Source organism: Nuphar pumila, chromosome 10 (genome assembly GCF_984573655.1).
Source record: "Nuphar pumila chromosome 10, dmNupPumi1.hap1.1, whole genome shotgun sequence".
Lineage (NCBI taxonomy): Eukaryota > Viridiplantae > Streptophyta > Magnoliopsida > Nymphaeales > Nymphaeaceae > Nuphar > Nuphar pumila.
The window spans coordinates 42,715,784-42,735,150 of NC_143258.1; the positions used below are offsets into that span (position 1 = coordinate 42,715,784).

The 19,367-nt window shown below is 37.3% G+C and overlaps 1 protein-coding gene across 2 annotated transcripts in view; it reads left to right on the forward strand.

Moving 5' to 3' along the window:
• LOC149826752 (inactive glucose-6-phosphate 1-dehydrogenase 4, chloroplastic-like) overlaps positions 1–19,124 on the forward strand; it is a 107,850-nt gene extending 88,726 nt beyond the window's left edge. The window contains exons 5-12 of one of the 2 annotated variants that reach the window (XM_090018961.1): positions 13,785–13,914; positions 14,076–14,281; positions 14,422–14,530; positions 14,622–14,662; positions 14,859–14,988; positions 15,076–15,275; positions 18,093–18,293; positions 18,620–19,124. In XM_090018961.1, coding sequence (XP_089875087.1) covers positions 13,785–13,914; positions 14,076–14,281; positions 14,422–14,530; positions 14,622–14,662; positions 14,859–14,988; positions 15,076–15,275; positions 18,093–18,293; positions 18,620–18,857 — 1,255 coding nt within the window. In that variant the 3' untranslated portion in view covers positions 18,858–19,124. The remainder of the gene's footprint in view (positions 1–13,784; positions 13,915–14,075; positions 14,282–14,421; positions 14,531–14,621; positions 14,663–14,858; positions 14,989–15,075; positions 15,276–18,092; positions 18,294–18,619) is intronic. The other variant, XM_090018962.1, reaches the window with a different exon arrangement.
• The last annotated feature ends 243 nt before the right edge of the window (positions 19,125–19,367 follow it).

Genomic DNA, 19,367 nt, shown 5'->3' on the forward strand with positions numbered 1-19,367 from the left:
ATCCTTTGCAGAAAAGGATCCTCAACAGGTGCCAAAATAGTGATACATATAAATGACCGCTTTTCGATAGCCACCAATATGGGCACTAGCATACGTATCGCCAATATGAATCACGTCACTTCATATGACACTAAGAACCATAAAACAAAACCTTTCACCCATAAGGTTTTATGAACCATAGTTCGCTATAGAACTTAAGCATATATCACATGCTTTCAAATTTCAAATCACGTGGCATTCCAACCCTATCATACAGAAGCATATTATCCTATGCATCATATCATTGCTACTAGAAATATTGCATTTTCCAAATTTAACCTCGAAACAGGTGTACCCAAAACATGAGTTTTATACAATGTGATCCCGTATATATCAAGAATTAACTAAACCTCAAAACACGTAACTTCTGCGTAATTCGAGTTATGCACACAAGATTCAAATCACATATGCATCTAAGACATTCAGATTATTTCATCATTTCATGTGCTTTGATAATTCTGACATCATATCACATTCGATGATTTCGACAGGAAACACACGCACATGTCTACTAAGAGATTTAGTCGAATATTCATGATACACACATCAATCATGCTATGCCATTATAATAGATTCCTACAGATAGTCATCTATAATGCAATTATCTACAATATGAAATTACGTAGGCGTGAAATCACCTATATGCTAATATAAGCATCATAATAAAAAGTACCAGCAACACGACCAATAACAAAACAATATAAATTATACTTACAAAGCGATTGCAGGGTATGGCATGACCGTGATCTTTGATTTAGTGTTCCAATGCTCTGATACCATAACTGTAACGCACCGAAATCTTAACCCAAATTTTGAGAATTTTTTTTTTAATACAGGGGAAACAAGTTATACAGTAGGGCTAAGCATTCCAGAATATTACAGATGGAGCAAGACCAAAACATTCTTTTCATTCCAATATCAATGAAAATTAAGACCAGAGTTCTCACACTATCCTTGGAACAGTAAATCCAAAAATCCCGATCGAAGCCTCATCCCGCAATCGTTCTTAAATTCAACTCTTCACCTGAAAATTTATAGGAATTAGACTACAATTGTCTAAGTTGGAATTTACTGTAATTTTTCTTACAGGTGTATTATGTGTCAAGTATATGGTGTGGGTGTTGAATGTGATTTTCAACCCATACAAGAATAAGTAAAAAACTATGCTACAACAGTCAACAATTTATGAGAAGCAATCTCACAAGTATTATCAAAAGCAATCATTTGAATATCCCATAATCACAGATACAAACTCATACAATGATTCAGAGAAATGCAATTATGACAATTCATAATTCAGGTACACATTCATACCACAAGGTACATCCATTATGCATAAAGAAACATTAAACCATACCATGATGCATTATTTTAGTACAACAAGACATTTAACATACATTGACAGTTAAACATCACGCATCCACCAAACATATAACAATTAAGGAAACAGATAACATATGCATGTTCTAATGCATATTAGGAAAATGCATGATTATGTGAAATGCATGATTTCTTTTGTTATCTTTCATTTAAGTTCCATCTTTCCATATGCATGCCCTAATAAATGCACGCAGCTTTAAGTTCCTCTTTTTAATTACCGTTGCCCGCGGATACACCAAACGGGTACAAACCCCGAGGTCAAGTAGGGTTCCCGGGGTAGCTTAACACACAATTTGTATCTTATTACCGGGTTCCAAACTTAGCCCTCGACCGATATCAGGAAACAACACCATCCATCAGAACCTTAGAAAACAGCATCCAAAGTCGGGGACACCAGGGAAAACAACATCCACTGGCGCCACTTTCTTGGTATACCAAAACAGACTCACAGCTGTGACTAACACACCACTCCCGGGTAAAGTGGCGGACTCTCCATAAAACCGTGGCCAGGAGAAAGAACCTCAATATCGGGTTCAAGGGACAAATTTACAGCACACGGAGTTTTTGTATCCTCACAGTCTCCTCAAGACCAGATCTCTAAGATTCTCATACTCTAGATGAGATATCCCAGATCGTATATTACATTGTTCTTAATCATTATCTTTTTATTAAGAGCCAATTATTGAGTTTTGCAGTTCCACATGCAAAAACAAGGCAAAAGCTCGCATCAACTCCTGCGAGAACCATCACGAGACTCCAGCCCGTGGAAACACATAAAACAGTGCAATATAGAACAATAATATAAAGTATGATTTTTGCGATGCATTCAACCAAATAAAGAAAAAACAAACCCAAGCTTAAGGCTCTCCAGGCCTGTGATGATTCATCTAGACCATCAATGCATCGTATGCAAAAATCATAACAACTTGCAATGTATGCAATAATACCAACATGATTCTAAATGCACATTCATTCATACTAATTTAACAATGTGCATGAGCTACCACAATCATATGCATGTGTTCACCATCCATGTGCAAGTGCTTTCATGAAATCACCTAACACACATGCATTCATCCAAGATTTCATAAACACATAAGGACATTTATGCAAGATTGTACACGCCAATACCATCGATGCCATGTACGCACTCGTACCAAGCCAACTTTGCGGAAATCAAATATCTCACATGTTACAAACTATAAAGCATGCTAACACGTGTCATTAAATATTCAAAACTCAACTTTACGTACATAATAACAAATAGAGTTATCATCACAAATTTGTTAACATTGAATAATTTATGTATGCCCTGCACATGCTTAGACATTGCCCTGTGCCAAAAACCCAAAGTTTCTCAACATACACTGTGATCTGAGTATTAACCTGTGTAGTTTAGGTGATGCAATTAAACATATATGAAAAGCAACCCAACACATGTCGATTCCATGATCTTAACAACAATTGCGTAAGCATATTACTGCATATTCCCATCATGTGCACACGTACTTGTAAATGCATGTTTTTCATTGAAATAAACGTCAAATGCACATATTCTTTCAAATGTGTGTAACTATCAAGGCCCTGGCTCGGTTTGGAAATGTCATCTCCCCATCAACACAAATCTCTATCAAGCTCCACCTGATTGTCAACTCAAAATTTTATTAAGTGCATGCCTATCTTCTGCATAATTTGGTCAAGTACAGACAACATGCAAATACCGATTCTTAACACATATATTTATATATATTTACAAACGTATTTAAAGTACGAAGGTCTCTCTTCATCAAGAGATTCACATCCAGCCGACCTAGTCGACTGAGGTCCCAACCAGGCTCAGCCGACACCTGTCAGCTGGGTCGGGTCTGGCAAACAGACTGGATAACTAAGTCAGCCCAGCCAACCCCATCGGCTAGGACCTGACAGCACCTACACTGGCCCAGCCCAACCTGTGTGTGCTGTCGAGGCTGGACAGTTACCCACCTATTAATGTATATATATATATTATAGGAACAATTACACGGTTATATATCTGATAGGAGGCATGATTATTGAGCAAGTATGCAGCTAAAACATTCAACACTTAAGAAACAGTTACACACCTACACAGGAGAAAATTTTACACATATAAATTAAGAAAAATCTGTGAAAGAATTTTAATTCAACCTACATGCAAAACATGTATCTTGGTGTGGTTACTTATCTCCATGTTTTTCTCTACTAAACCATCCAGCTCATACCCATTACTTGTCTTCATCCATTTTAGGGTGCATAAAAGGTTGTTCTGCTCCACTACCGAATGGTATTTGAATATAAATACATACATACATACTTACATACATACACATTTATAGTCATAATCGTATACCCATATTCTTATAAATTCCCATGTTGTACACTACACACACGACATGACTCCTTACCAGTGTGACATATCTTCAATCAATTAAATGTTGCTAACATTAATGTAAAGTATTCAGTGTTAGATAAACCTTATATAAGTAGTTACAAATATTTCATTTTAACTGCCCATCCTAGGCACCTACCTAGCATTTAGGTATTGGGCCAGCACCTAGACACACTTCTATTTACAAATACTCAATAATACAGCTCTAGTCATCTAGGTTATAAATTAAGAAAATAAAGTCCAGTGAATCTAGTGGAAATACCATCACAGACATGAACTTTGTTAGGACTCCAACTACAAATATTGGCATCCATAAGCCTGGAGTATGCAGCCAGTGTGGAAGGTCCCTTCATGCCCACTAGATTTCTTTCCCTTAGTAATGAAATTGAGATCTTAAACAAACCTAAGTTCATATATATTGGAAAAGAAATGACAAGGAAGCAAATTATGAGGTCTCTTATAACAAAGTATGTTCCATATAGTCAGTTGATAGCATATGAGGAAAGGAAAGCTTTGTACAAGATGCATATATAAAGTATATGAAAAAGATAAAACCTCTAACTGAAACCCAAACCCATTTAGATTTAATAAACCCCAAATCCCCCTTTCATTATTCGAAAACCCCCTTTTCTTTCAATCGATTTGGAGCCTCACCGTAACCCCATCAATGCTTGGACACCGGACACACCAAAACAAGAAAAGAAACAGTAACCCCTACCTTTTTCCGGCGAGGTGGTTGCTGCTACAACGAAGGAGAGGTCGACCGACCCTGGTGACCTTGCAGTCGCACGCCAAACGTGAGAGAGAGAGAGACGTAGTGGGAGAAAGAGGGGCGAGACTCTCTCCCCCTTTTAACGAGAGGCGAACCCCCTCCTCTTTCCGAAAAGGAAGGAGGGGATAAGCCCTCACCCCCGACGGTTCTGCGCCTCCCCTTTTGCAGAAATCATGTTAGGGCACAATTTCTTTCTTTCTTTTTTAAAGTCGTTGTTGGTGCAACTGGGCCCGGGTCCAAACCTCATGACCCGCGACAATGGATCCGTTGTTAGCGTGGATCCGGGTTGGCTCTTTATTGCTAGATCCATAATGAGCGTGGATTTGAGTCCGGTTTTGAACGTGGATCCGATTATGTTATAAAGGTGGATCCACAGGTTGGATCCAAATGGGTCCAACTGTGAATCAAACCCAAAATAATTTTATTTATTTCTTTACTTTTATTATTATGTATATATATATAATAATTTACATAGGTATGATTCTTATGGATCTGGGAAGCGGATCCTAGGCCCAAAACACATAAATTCTACTTAATTGCGTAAAAATTTGCATAAAATTTTCGGTTATTACAACCTATCCTTTAATCCACGCACGAACTTGGTCGCCCTCGCCTTCTCGTTGGCAAACAAGTTCAGACAATACCTCTCTAGACTCCTGAACTTGGTGGCATAGTCTACCAGGCTCATGCTCCCCTGAGCAAGATGTAATAATCGTCGTTGCATCTGCTCTTGGGAGTAAGAAGGGAAGTAGGTGTGTAGGAACTCCTCCCTAAACACATCATAAGGGATCACCTCCATATCCGCGTACTTCACCCTCCGCAGGGTTGAAAAGAAGTGTATTCCCCTTGTTACGGGTCACGGGTCTGGAGATCCAGACCCGTGATCATTACCTTCTCATTAATGGCACTGTGTAATTTATTCTCTTGTAATAAGGGTACTTTAGTACCCTAATCTTTGTAATAATATGTTATTATAAAGGGGTTAATACAGCAGCCGACCCTGTGAAAATAGAGGGTATCATTTTTCTCTGCAGTTTCTCTCTCTCTCTGTTTCTCAACTCTCACGCGTGGAAGGATTTGAACATTGGAAAACTTTCAGTTCCACCACTTTTTGGCATCGCCCTTCAAAAGGTACGTGCCAAACCGTGTCTTCCTGTCCTCAGGGATAGGTAGGACGTCGAACGCTCGTTCAATCTCCTCAACCCAGCTCTCTGCAGCCTCTGAGTCGGCCTTGCCTGAAAAGGTCGGTGTGTCCATCTTCAAGAATCTCTCAAAAGTCACTCTCTCAGAGTTTGGAACCATCTCGACCTGAGGTTCTCGGGTTGTTGCCTACGTAGCCTGTGCCTCCTGTAAGACTTGGGCCGCGTGCATCGCCTGCGCCGTCTGCTCTGCCTGCATCGTTATAGCCTCAGTCAGGGTGTGGATAACACCCATCATGAAGTCCCTCTGTTCCTGCCAGTTCGCAGGAGCACTGACGGAAGACGAAGCACCACGACATTCGTACATCTACAACGTACAAATTTATGCAAAATTTAGACTTCTTTTGTTTTTCGATCGTACCTCCTTGGGGTTGATCCCGTACATATACTTTTAGAAAGTCACATAAGATTACTAGTGTATTTTATGATGAAGTTTACCCATGGATACAAGCAAGCATACAAAATGTTAATGCTTAAATGAAAGTATTTCAATAACCTTACCAGTGAAGAAGACTACTCTGGAGGACGAGGCACGACTTGTTGACGCTTCAGGACATGACTCACATACCAAAAATTAAAAATTTTACACTAAAAGATGATAAAAGTGTAAGTCTTTGTGGTTGCTTTGATACCAAACCTTTAACGACCCTAACTCATACCCCTTGAAAATGCGATTTTTTTTCTTTTTCCTTGGGATAACACATGCCCAGATCCCGTAAGCATAAAAACAATCAGGTTTGATCATACACGGTTCATTGCATCGCCATACATCATGTTGGCTGGGCCTAACAACGGTGACACAGGCCCAATCCTGGCATGTGTATGCTATCAAACCAAACAACATAGCACATAGGAACAGAGAAACAAATGTATAACCCTATATACATATTCCTTTTTTTCTTTTTTAAACAGTCCAGCCCAACCGACACTATCGGCTGGGTCTAACAGCATGTACACAGGCCGAGTTTGGGCCTGTGTATGCTATCAAGAACAACATCATAAGTATTAAGCCAAAAAGACTATTTATCTTTATTATTATAAACTCTTTTTTTTTATTCCATTAACTGTCCAGCCCAGCCGACCCATGTCGGCTGGGTCTAACAGCAGATGCACAGGCCTGATCGGCCAACCGAACTGGGTTCGGCTTGTGTATGCTTGTTAGGAGCAGCCAACATGCATAAAAATTTTGGTACCTATATTATCTTGAAAAAAAAGAGTACATGCCCAACCGATCGCTCGACTAGGCCTACTACCATGGGGATGGCCTGATCGGCCAACCGAACTGGGTTCGGTTGGTCTGTCAGCCGTCACCCACGCAAATCCGAAAGGTCACCTATAAATTTTTTTTTGAGAAACAATAACATATAGAAAATACGTATGGGTATTAGGGGAGATCGAAAACCCACTGCCCCACCATGAATTTTCATAAAGAAGATGTATGGAAATCCATCCTCACCCTATTTCTCACTCATTTCAAGAAGAAATACCCATACCTTTGAAGAAAACACGAGGATTGTTGAAAAGAACTTTGGCTGAGCACAAGGCCTCCAAACCCTCTTCTTCTACCTCCTTCTTCCTTCTCCTTCTCTCTCTCTCTTTCTCCTGTTCGAAATTTCGGAACACAGCGATTTCACATCCCCTTTAGCAAAAATCGAAAAGAAAATCCTCCTATATCCCAATTTTTTTTTCTAATTTGGGGGGGGGGGGCGAACTTGCAACGTCCCAACACAAGGTGACGTGCACTATCAGCTCCTATCAAACAAGCCGAGCCGCTGTTGGTATTCCCCAAAAAAGGGAGATCAGGCAGGGGCGCCCTGCCTGTTGGTCAGAACCAAAAGGAAAAGGGCGGCAGGGGCCTCCGCCCCCTGAAATGAAATGGGGATCTTCGAAACACGAGCTTAGATTAACAAGGGAAAGTGTCAAGAATGACACTAAAGCATAACCCTTAAAAAGGGTATAACTGGAAACAAAATAAAAATAAAAATGTATTCTTTATTGATATGAAAAACCAATTGCTTAAGAAGCATTGGAATAAAATACAAGAGGGGCTGCACCCCTTTATATACACAGCTGAAAGAGGACTCAATAGAGTTGTTGGGCACAGTCCAACAGCTCTATTTAGAGCTGTTGGAATGTGTCAGTCCAACAGCTCTATTAAGAGTTGTTGGACTGTGTCAGTCCAACAGCTCTATTGCTAGTCAAGTCTGGACAGGACTTGACTAGCAACAGTCATTCTAGTTCAAACTGAACTAGATGACATAAAGACAAAAAATAAAAATAAAGGAAAAAAATTACAGAAAAGAAAGAAATGAAAAATGTATTTATATATATATATATAATAATATAATATTATTATATATACATATATGTACAGTTTTACATTTTAACACTCCCCCTCAAACTTTCGGTACAATGAGCGAAAGTTTGTCTAAGAGAAAGTGAAATCGGGGAGCAGCGAGAGGCTTTGTAAAGAAGTCTGCTAACTGATATTCTGAAGTGACATATGGCAGATCAATTATCCCGTGTAGATATTCCTCTCTGGCGTAGTGACAATCCATTTCGATGTGTTTGGTGCGTTCGTGGAATGTTCTGTTACTGGCAATGTAGATCGCACTTTTGTTGTCACAACACATTTGTGAAGCCTTTGTTGCTTCAGCTCCCATGTCAGCAAGCAGTCGTCGGAGCCAAACTACTTCCATGGTCGTGGTTGCCATGGCTCTGTATTCAGCTTCGGTGGATGAGAGAGATACCTTCTGCTGCTTTTTACACCTCCACGAGATTAATGATTCCCCTATGAACAGCATGTGCTATATCTGGTCTGGTAATGGATAGATAGGAAAGTGCCCCGACAAGCTGTCTGTAAGGAGTAGGGTCTGCAAGAAGTTCTCCATCATCAATCTTCATTTTAACATTAACAACTTCTAGAGTGTCAACTTTCTTATCATCAGTAATACCAGACCTCAAAACAATATCAAAAGCAAATTTAGTCTGAGATAATAAATATCCTCTAGGAGAATAAGCAACTTCAATGCCTAAAAAATATCTCAACAAGCCCAAATCAGTCATTTCAAAATGAGATTTAAGAAGTGTTTTGATTGTTTCAACTCCCTGTTTATCGCTTCCGGTGATGATCATATCATCCACATAGAGAAGAAGCACAATGATCCCTGCATCAGAATTCTTAATAAACAAAGCAGTGTAAGTTAAACAGAATTGAAAACCAATATCAATCATAACACGACTAAACCTATCATACCAAGCTTTTGGTGCTTGTTTAAGTCCATAAAGAGATTTTTCTAAGCGAAGGACTTTACCCTTAGGAATACTTAGACCAGGAGGGGGTTCCATATATACTTCTTCAACTAGCTTTCCATTTAAAAAAACATTTTTGACATCCATTTGAAAAATAGCCCATTTTTTGATAGAAGCTAAGGCAATTAAAGTTCGGACAGTAGTCATACGAGCCACCGGAGCAAAGGTTTCTTCATAATCAATCCCATATTCTTGGGCATAACCTTTGGCTACTAAACGGGCTTTATATCTTTCAAGAGTACCATCACTCTTGGTTTTAATTTTATAAACCCATCGACATCCTATAGTTTTCTTCCCTGGAGGAAGATCTTGAATATTCCATGTAGAAGCCTTTTCAAGTGCATCTAATTCAGCTTTCATGACTTCTATCCATTTGATATCATTTTTTGCTTGAAAATATGTGGATGGTTCTTCATATGAGTGAATTAATGCAATAACTGCCCTATATGTGGGTGAGAAAGACTCGTATGATACAAACTTTCCTGGAGGCCTCGAGATTCGGGATGATTGTCTAGTTGGAATGTTAGAATATTTCTCAAGTGCATATGGAGGATTAGACTCTTGTCGCCTGGAATATTGAATACTAGTATCTCTATGAACTTCTTCATTTTCAACATTAAGATCAATAATTCTTTGATCATCATCAAAGTTATAGTCAAGGTCATATTCATCAGATGTTGATGTTAGATCTAGCAAAAAGGAGTACTCAGTGACGTCTTTTAATTTTCTAAAATCAAAGAAGCTCTCCTTTTCAAGAAAGGAAACATTTCTAGACACATATAGTTTATTATTTTTGAAGTCAAAACATCTATAACCTTTCTGGTTTTCAGCATATCCTAAAAAGGCACAGGGAATCACACGATTGGAAAGTTTATCATTTTTGTCAGTAAATATGAAACATTTGCACCCAAATATTCTTAGTCTAGAGTAGTCTGGAGAAATGTTCATAAGTTTTTCAATGGGAGTGATATTTTGTAACGAAGAAGATGGCATCCTATTAATGAGATAGGTGGCAGTTAAGGCAGCTTCTGCCCAAAAGTCTTTCGGGACTTGATTTGTTATTAATAAAGTCCTAGTGGTTTCTATAATATGGCGATGTTTTCGTTCTGCCAGTCCATTTTGTTGAGGTGTATAAGGACAAGATCTTTGATGTGTGATGCCATGCAATTTAAGATAATTTTGAAAATCTGTGGATAAAAACTCTCCCCCTGAATCTGTGCGAAAAATAGTAATATCATTTTGAAACTTTTTTTTAACCATATTATGAAAAGTTTGAAAGTATGAAAATACTTCAGACTTATGTTTGAGAAAGTACATCCATGTATGTCGGGAGAAATCATCGACAAAAATAACATAGTAAACAAATCCTCCTTTAGAAATTACTGGTGCAGGACCCCAAACATCCGAGTATATTAATTCAAGTGGTCTTGAAGAGAAAAAGGTTCTGTTCTGAAATGGTAATCTTTTCATTTTGCCGAGAATACAATCTTTACAATCAAATGATTCAGAGTTACAAAATTTCCCTAGATTTGGAAAATGTTGGATTTTGGCTATATGTGGGTGACCAAGTCTCTTATGCCACAGTTCCAACTCTATTTTTTGAATATTATAACAAAAAGCTTTCTTCGGCATTTCCAAAAAATCCATGTAATAGAGTCCTCCTTCTTTATGGCCTTCCCCAATCAGCTTGCCTGACTGGCGATCCTGTACCCAACAACCATGAGAAGAAAAAGAAATATTACACCCATAATCAGAAATTTGAGATACAGATAAAAGATTTAAATTTAATTTGGGAACATGTCTAATTTCTGGAATAAATTTTTTTTTTTTTTTATAAATTTTTTCAAAATTTCCTATTCCTTCTATTTCAAGAGAAGTCCCATCAGCAGTAAAGACCTTTGACACACTTGTTTTATTTTTAACACATTTGGATAGACTTTGATTATTTGGGGTCATATGAAAAGATGCACCAGAGTCAAGAAGCCAAGAAATTTTACCTAGATCAGAAAAAGATGAGGCTGCTGCGCCGGTTGAAGCTTCAGATGAGGAAGAAGCACCTTTGATGAGAGGCTGAAGAATCTCCATTAGTTGGGCCAGGGAAACTGGTGCATCCTGATCTTTAGGCTCCGATCCAGCAATTGCAGCTCTTTTTTCTCTCAGCTCCTTAAGTTTGGGACATTGTGGCCTGTAGTGTCCCGGTTCATGACAGTGATGACAAATAACTTTCTTCTTATCATAGTCACCATTTTGTCGGTTAAAGTGAGGAGGCCTATATGATCGAACATGATTCCCTGGTCTAGACATGGCTAAAACGGAATCATCTTCAATTTTTAAAGAACCTTTCCGGAGACGATTTTCTTACATTGTTAACTCTTCAATAATTTCAACAATAGAAGGAATTTTCCCCCGGTGAAGTAGGGCTGATTTAGTGGTTTCAAATTCCGGCCTTAATCCAGTGATAAACTGGTAAAAATGTTCAGCATCGAGTTGTTTCTGACGAAGCTCGATGTCTTCGGCACAATGCCACTTTGGTTCTAAAAGGGAAAGTTCTTCCCAAAGTTCGGACAACCCATTGTAATATTCACGAATAGTTTTGTCTCCTTGTGTCATCATTCGAACTTTTTCTTGGAGGTTGCACACGTGTGCAATATCTTTAAGGGAATACATATTCTCAAGGTATTCCCATGCCTTATCGGCATGATCAAATTTGGCAAGACTTGAGCATTTTTTAATGTCAACGCTATTGATAAGCCATGACATTATCTTCGCATGAGATATTCTCCATTCTTTCTATTTCTTCTCGTATGAGGCAATAGCCTTGATTTTCTCTTCTTCCAATAGAGGGACCTCTTTATCTCCCTCCTTTTTAGTAAGAAATAGCTTAGGTTCCGAATCGGAACCATCCACAATCCCCCATAAGCCTTTTCCCCATATATGGTGCTTCATGATTGAAGCCCATGTTACATAGTTCGTATCGCTTAGTTTCATAGGCATGATGGTGACTTTATCATTGTCATCCATCGATTACAAGGAGAGAAAGAATAGGGATAGAAGAGAAACAAGAAGGAAAATGAAAAAGAAAGAAAAAAAACAATACAACAAGATGTGAAATCTTCTCCAATGAAGTGATAAAACACTTCTCTTCAAGTGGCGAACACTTTTGCAAATGGGCACGGAAACCGAGACAGCTTTTCCTCAAGATTTAGTACTTCCGCGGCTCTGATACCATGAAATGAAATGGGGATCTTCGAAACACGAGCTTAGATTAACAAGGGAAAGTGTCAAGAATGACACTAAAGCATAACCCTTAAAAAGGGTATAACTGGAAACAAAATAAAAATAAAAATGTATTCTTTATTGATATGAAAAACCAATTGCTTAAGAAGCATTGGAATAAAATACAAGAGGGGCTGCACCCCTTTATATACACAGCTGAAAGAGGACTCAATAGAGCTGTTGGGCACAGTCCAACAGCTCTATTTAGAGCTGTTGGAATGTGTCAGTCCAACAGCTCTATTAAGAGTTGTTGGACTGTGTCAGTCCAACAGCTCTATTGCTAGTCAAGTTTGGACAGGACTTGACTAGCAACAGTCATTCTAGTTCAAACTGAACTAGATGACATAAAGACAAAAAATAAAAATAAAGGAAAAAAATTACAGAAAAGAAAGAAATGAAAAATGTATTTATATATATATATATAATAATAATATAATATTATTATATATACATATATGTACAATTTTACATTTTAACACCCCCCCCCCCCCCCCGTCGACCCTCGATAGGTCCCCAAAGTAGGGGTGGCAGAGGCACTGCTGGCCACCTACCGACCCCCGACGGCCACAAGAGGGGTGGCAAGGGCGATAGGGTGCCGTCGGCCACCTGCCGACTCTCAGCAAACCCAGAGAGGCTAAAGGGGAGAGAAGAGAGAGAAAATAGAGGGAGAAGAGAGAGAAAACAGAGGGAGAGGAGAGCATACCTGGAGGATCGGTGTCGTCGATGGCTGTCGTACCCCGGAAACGAGACGAAGGAAGAGGAGAGGCGCAGGCGCAAGATGACAGACTCCCCCCCCCACCCCCTTTTGCAAGTTTTTAAGGAGGAACGAGGCGTCGACGGTTACGGGAGTTTCCTTTTCTTTTTAAAACCCTATCGGGTTACGGGTCCGGGTCAGATCCGACCCAGATCCGAGGGATTTAAAAAAAAAATCTTAAAATACGGGTTTTACATTAAAGCTTGGCTTTATAGTTTTTCAGGTCAAATATAGTTTTATGGACTTTGTGCAAGTTTTATTGATTATTCATTGTTTATCAATGTTGGAGAGCATGAGATCACAAAATTTGGCATCTGTTTAATTTTCTTCTCCTCCTCCTTGCTGAGAATAGGATTTCCCAAGATCCTCTGAAATATAACCCTTGAACATGACTTGTTACACAGACAATAATGTGCCAGTTTCAATTGATTTTTTTTTAGCATGCAATTGCATCATTAATTTTATTGACAAAATATGTCCCATATACTGCTTTGCTTTAGCTTTTCTGTTTCAGAGGATTAGTTCCCTTCTGACCTTAAAACAAATTGGTATGTTAGCAACTGGTGGTGTTTCCTGTATAGCGTACTAAAAGGAAGAAAGATGATACATGTGTCTGATCTTCTATATTTTCTTGGAAAATTCCAGGGAAGGATGTGAGGACAAAACAGATGCTTTTCTCAATAGAACTTACCATATCAATGGTGGATATGATAATAATCAGGGGATGGCTAAACTTAGTGCTCGCATGCAACAGATTGAGGTGAGTATCGGCAAGGTATATTTTTCCAGTTTGGGATTATGAGTATACTTGAAGCTATTTGAAACTTTTATTCAGAAATTACTGTTTTGTCTCGCTTGGCAATATAATTTTGCATCCTGTTCTCTTTCCATTATGTAGTAAATTGTTTGGAATTTTGTTTATGCTTTGCTTTCTAGGGTCACTCTGAAGCCAATCGGATATTTTACCTATCTGTTCCACAAGAGGCACTTCTGGATGTTGCGTCATCATTGGCTGAGAATGCTCAAACTAGAAGAGGTTGGAACAGAGTAATAATTGAGAAACCTTTTGGCTTTGATTTGCAGTCTTCCTTTGTGTTGACACAGTCCCTTCTTTCAAATTTTGAAGAGAAGCAGATATACAGGTCTATATTCTGTTGGCTTGTTATTATTTCAAGTGTGCCTATTCATCTTCTCTCTAGTAGATTATTGCTTGAATTAACTGGAGCCTTATTCAACAAAAGCTAAAATATTATGTTTTCATGCCTTTCCCAACTTATTTCAGAATCGACCATCTACTGGGAAGAAACATCATTGAAAATCTTACCGTTCTGAGATTTTCCAATCTTGTTTTTGAGCCATTGTGGAGTCGAACTTACATACGCAATGTTCAGGTAAAAATTCCTATGCACTAAAATCACACAATGGATGATATTATAGAGTGTCTTCGTCATTATCTCTAAGATCGTTGTTTGCTTGCTATAGGTCATCTTATCTGAAGATTGGGGAATGGAATCAAGAGGGAGGTCAGCAACCTGATTATGTCAATCCTATGGATGAATTAATTAATCTGTTAATTGGCATCTCATGATAATGTCTGTGTACATTGTAGAGGGTCATGCGGCCTTTGATCATGTCATGGCACAAAACTTTTGTGGTGTATGCATTGAAAAATTGCAGAACCTTATTGAATTTTTTTCCGTAATTCTTTTCATTTGGCAGGTATTTTGATGCGCCAAATGGTTATGGAGTCATAAGGGACATTGTCCATAGTCATATTTTGCAAACAATTGCTTTGTTTGCCATGGAACCTCCTGTGAGCCTTGATGGTGAAGACATTCGAAATGAAAAGGTGAAATTTTTTCTTTGGTTGCTATATAACTTAAAGCTTCATTTCTCATCATACTTGGATACAGAACTCTTTTCTTCCTGCATGCAGGTGAAGGTTCTTAGATCTATCAGAAAATTGGAGCTTGATGACATTGTTCTGGGCCAGTATAAATCTAGTTCAAATAAAGCAGATGTGTATTTGAATACCCTCACTCCAACATTTTTTGCTGCTGCACTATACATTGATAACGCCCGGTGGGATGGTGTGCCATTTTTTATCAAAGCTGGCACGGGACTAATCAAACACAGGTATGACCTCATTTTCCTTTCCATCTACCAACCTTTCCTATTTCTTAAAGCTGGAATTGTATGCATGGAGTGTGGCTTTTCTCTCTTCCATTCTTTAATAATGTTGGAGGAGAAGGATTCATGTGGAGGACCCAAAATGATTTTCTTTTTGGTTCATATCGCCGACCCCAATTGTTTGGGATGAAGGCGTTGTTGTTGTTGTTGTTGTTGTTGTTGTATTCTTTAATAATGTTGTATGTGGATATTGTTTTATTTATCCTGAATGGTGTAGTTTTTATCTTTCAATATCGGCAAACACAATTTCATCCAATGTGCTCACTGTACCTCCAAGCTGACATCAACATCTAAAAAGTTCAGAAAACATTTGAAAACTGAAAAGCTTTTTTTGAGAGGTTTCAATCTGTGATCACCTTCCCAGACAACTTGAATCCACCGATTTCTGTGTTGAACATTTATCTTTAACCTTTGTTTTCTAGAACATGAAAGGGAGCTGAATCTCTGAACCCTAAGCTCTGATTTATTTCATAAGGTTTCATGTGTTCTATTCTTACTACTGTTTCCTAACTATTTGAGTCATCCAATGGCTTTAAGATGATTTCTGGCTTCTTCTTTCTTGTACATTGTCTGAAGCATTACGTTTTTGCGTTTCAGTTTATAGATTGTTTTTGAAGCCCTTGTTGGTCAGATTGGTGTTTTTATACTTGTATGGTTAGAATGGTTTCACCGTGTTGTTTTTAATATTGATTGAAATGCATTTGTGGGCTTTCATGTAGCTAAGCCATTATGTGTAGTATCACTTTTTGGTGTCTTTTCATCTGGAAGACTACATCTTTGATTAAGTTAGGTGCTTTCAGCATTACTCCTGGTAAGTTCATTGTGCCTTGAATTGTTGTTTCTACTTATTGTTATTACCAAAATTAATGGTAATTCCTCTTTTGAGCTCTAATTGTTGACATTGGATTTTTTTTCTCCCACGATGGTTGTAGCATAGAATAGCCAGTAATGGACTTGGAAAGGATCATGCTATAAAGTTGGGAGATATTTTGCTATATTGACTAGTATCGATTCAACACATTATATATGTAAAACAATTGATGTGATCCAAGGTTAAAGTGGGTGCACTGTTTTTGAAGTTGGTGATTCACTTGCATTCAAAATGTTCCTGCTATTTTTTATCTTCTTTGCTGTTCAGATACAAGTAAAAGTCTTTGAATAACAGACTCGATCTGGATGAAGTTGAGAATGGATTGATTCAGAGTTATTGGAAACTCCACTTACATGTGGGAACCTCGTTTCCTGTGAAACCGTTTTCAAAACCGGAAACCTAGTGTTTGTGAAACTTGTGGGAAACTTATAAATATGCATGGGAAACTTACTTACTTTGTATGGTAAACTCATTTCCCTTATTTGGGAAAAATGTTTTCCATACATTTTTTGCAAGTTTTCCTTAAATAAGATATTTCTTTTTTCAATAAAATTTGAGATATATGTGTCATTTAAAATTTTAATTACTTATTAAAAATAAATAAATTTTTTAATGTTAAAAGAATGTAATATATTGGATGAGGTTGAGAATTTCAAAATTTAATGTAATTTCATTATATTTGTTCTTATTTCTTGATTCTATCTAAGCTTATGTGGCATTTAATTATTTTATTTATGATATTAATATTTTATTAAATGTAAGCTGACTATGAACTAGTTTATATAAAATATAACCAACTTTATAATAGTTTTATAGTTGTAGTCAATGTAATCATATATTCTATAAAAAATAAATTTATTAATTTTTACTATTTATCACAATATTAGTGAAAATGTAAAGTTTATGTAAATTTTCAAATTTTTTGCAAGTTTTCCTTAAATAAGATATTTCTTTTTTCAATAAAATTTGAGATATATGTCATTTAAAATTTTAATTACTTATTAAAAATAAATAAATTTTTTAATGTTAAAAGAATGTAATATATTGGATGAAGTTGAGAATTTCAAAATTTAATGTAATTTCATTATATTTGTTCTTATTTCTTGATTCTATCTAAAGCTTATGTGGCATTTAATTATTTTATTTATGATATTAATATTTTATTAAATGTAAGCTGACTATGAACTAGTTTATATAAAATATAACCAACTTTATAATAGTTTTATAGTTGTAGTCAATGTAATCATATATTCTATAAAAAATAAATTTATTAATTTTTACTATTTATCACAATATTAGTAAAAATGTAAAGTTTATGTAAATTTTCAATATTTTTCATGCATATTGTCAATATTTGCACTTTTGCTCCACACACACACACACACACACACACACACACACACACACACACACACACACACACACATATATATATATCAAGTTTCTCATTTCACGTGAACCTTAAAAAGTCTGGTTTCTCATTTCCATTTTCCGTTCCCTTCCTGGCAACCTTGGTTTAATTTTTTTTCTGGGTTTCCTACTGAGATTGTCACAATGTCAGTGTCTAGGGTTTATTTTGTTCTTTTCAGTCCTTTTTCTTTTATTTTAATTCAAGTTCTTTAAGTTTCTTCAAGCAGATTTGTACAGTTGTTGATTTGTTTATTCACGATGCATGTCCTTAAAACTCTGTAATTTGTCTCATCAAAAGCTTGAAAAACTGCAAGCGACATAGCTTCCCATGACTCAATTTGGTTAATGGCTTTCGTGTAGCCTTATTTTATCTGAGAAATGGGGTTGAAGATGAACTTGTATTTGATTATTTTTCTTTCCTCCTAATAAGAAGCTTGATACTGTTGGTGCCATTTTCATTTGCATTTTTTTCTCTTTTGCAGAGTTGAGATTAGGATCCAATTTCGCCATGTTCCAGGAAATCTTTACCGTGAACGGATTGGGCAGAACATTGACCTTGCTACAAATGAACTGATTCTGCGAGATGCACCTGACGAAGCCATTCTTGTAAAAGTGAACAATAAAGTTCCCGGCTTGGGGATACAGTTGGATGCATCGGAATTGAATTTACTTTACAAAGACAAGTAAGTTATCCCCCATCGCAAGATTCATTACCTTCCAAATATACTTGGCTATATCTTGAAGTTTTTGACCCTAGTGACTTGACTGAGAAAATGTTCTGTTGTTGACCAGTCTTTTCAAGCAGACTTGGATGACTTAGCTTAGTGACCTATTTCTCTAGCCTCATCTTACTATTCTTTCTAAATGTTTAACGGAAAATCTTGGGTGAATTAGCTGAGTCTTTCCAGGTCACCCTAGGATATAAGAACTTGATTTGTGCTGAGCTGCCCTAATCGTCCAAGTTGGCCTTCGGCCTTTAACAAGCAGTCTGCATTTTGGTACTTTTCAGGTATAACATTGAAGTACCTGATTCGTATGAGCATCTCCTGTTGGATGTCATTGATGGAGATAACCATCTTTTTATGCGAAGTGATGAGTTAGCTGTTGCATGGAATATACTCACCCCCATTCTAAACGAGATCGATCAAAATAAAATATCGCCAGAGCTGTATGAATTTGGTGGCAGAGGGCCTGTTGGGGCATACTACCTTGGAGCAAAGCATGGTGTTCAATGGGCAGATGACTAGTGCAACAACATCATCAATTTTGAGGCAGAAATTCTCTTGAGCATTCAGGTTTTCATGCAAATCAGTGACAACCCAACCATTATGCTATCAGCTGAAGGTTTTTCTATTGTGATATTCTGTTTATGTTTGATTCAAGATAACCTAGAGATTTTTCAGAAGATGAAAGCTGATTGAATGAGAGGTGAATGCAGAGAAATGATTATTTATGTACATTCCTGATTTTGTAGCTTCTTCATATGAATGAAGTCCCATCAAAGTTTGCATTCAGTTTAGTGCATCTTAAGTCTTGTTTATGGTTTGAAATCATTAGGTATAGATACGCTCACCGACTTTTTAGCCCTGCCAAGTTTGAATACTATTACTGTTTTATACATTAATTATAAGGGATAATTAAGCAATTTTATAGAAGTAAAAGGCGCTTTAGTATATCTTGGAAACACAAGTCATCTTAACGTTCGTTATTATGAGGCTATAAAGTATTTTTTATGGTTATTATGGCAAAATCGACTT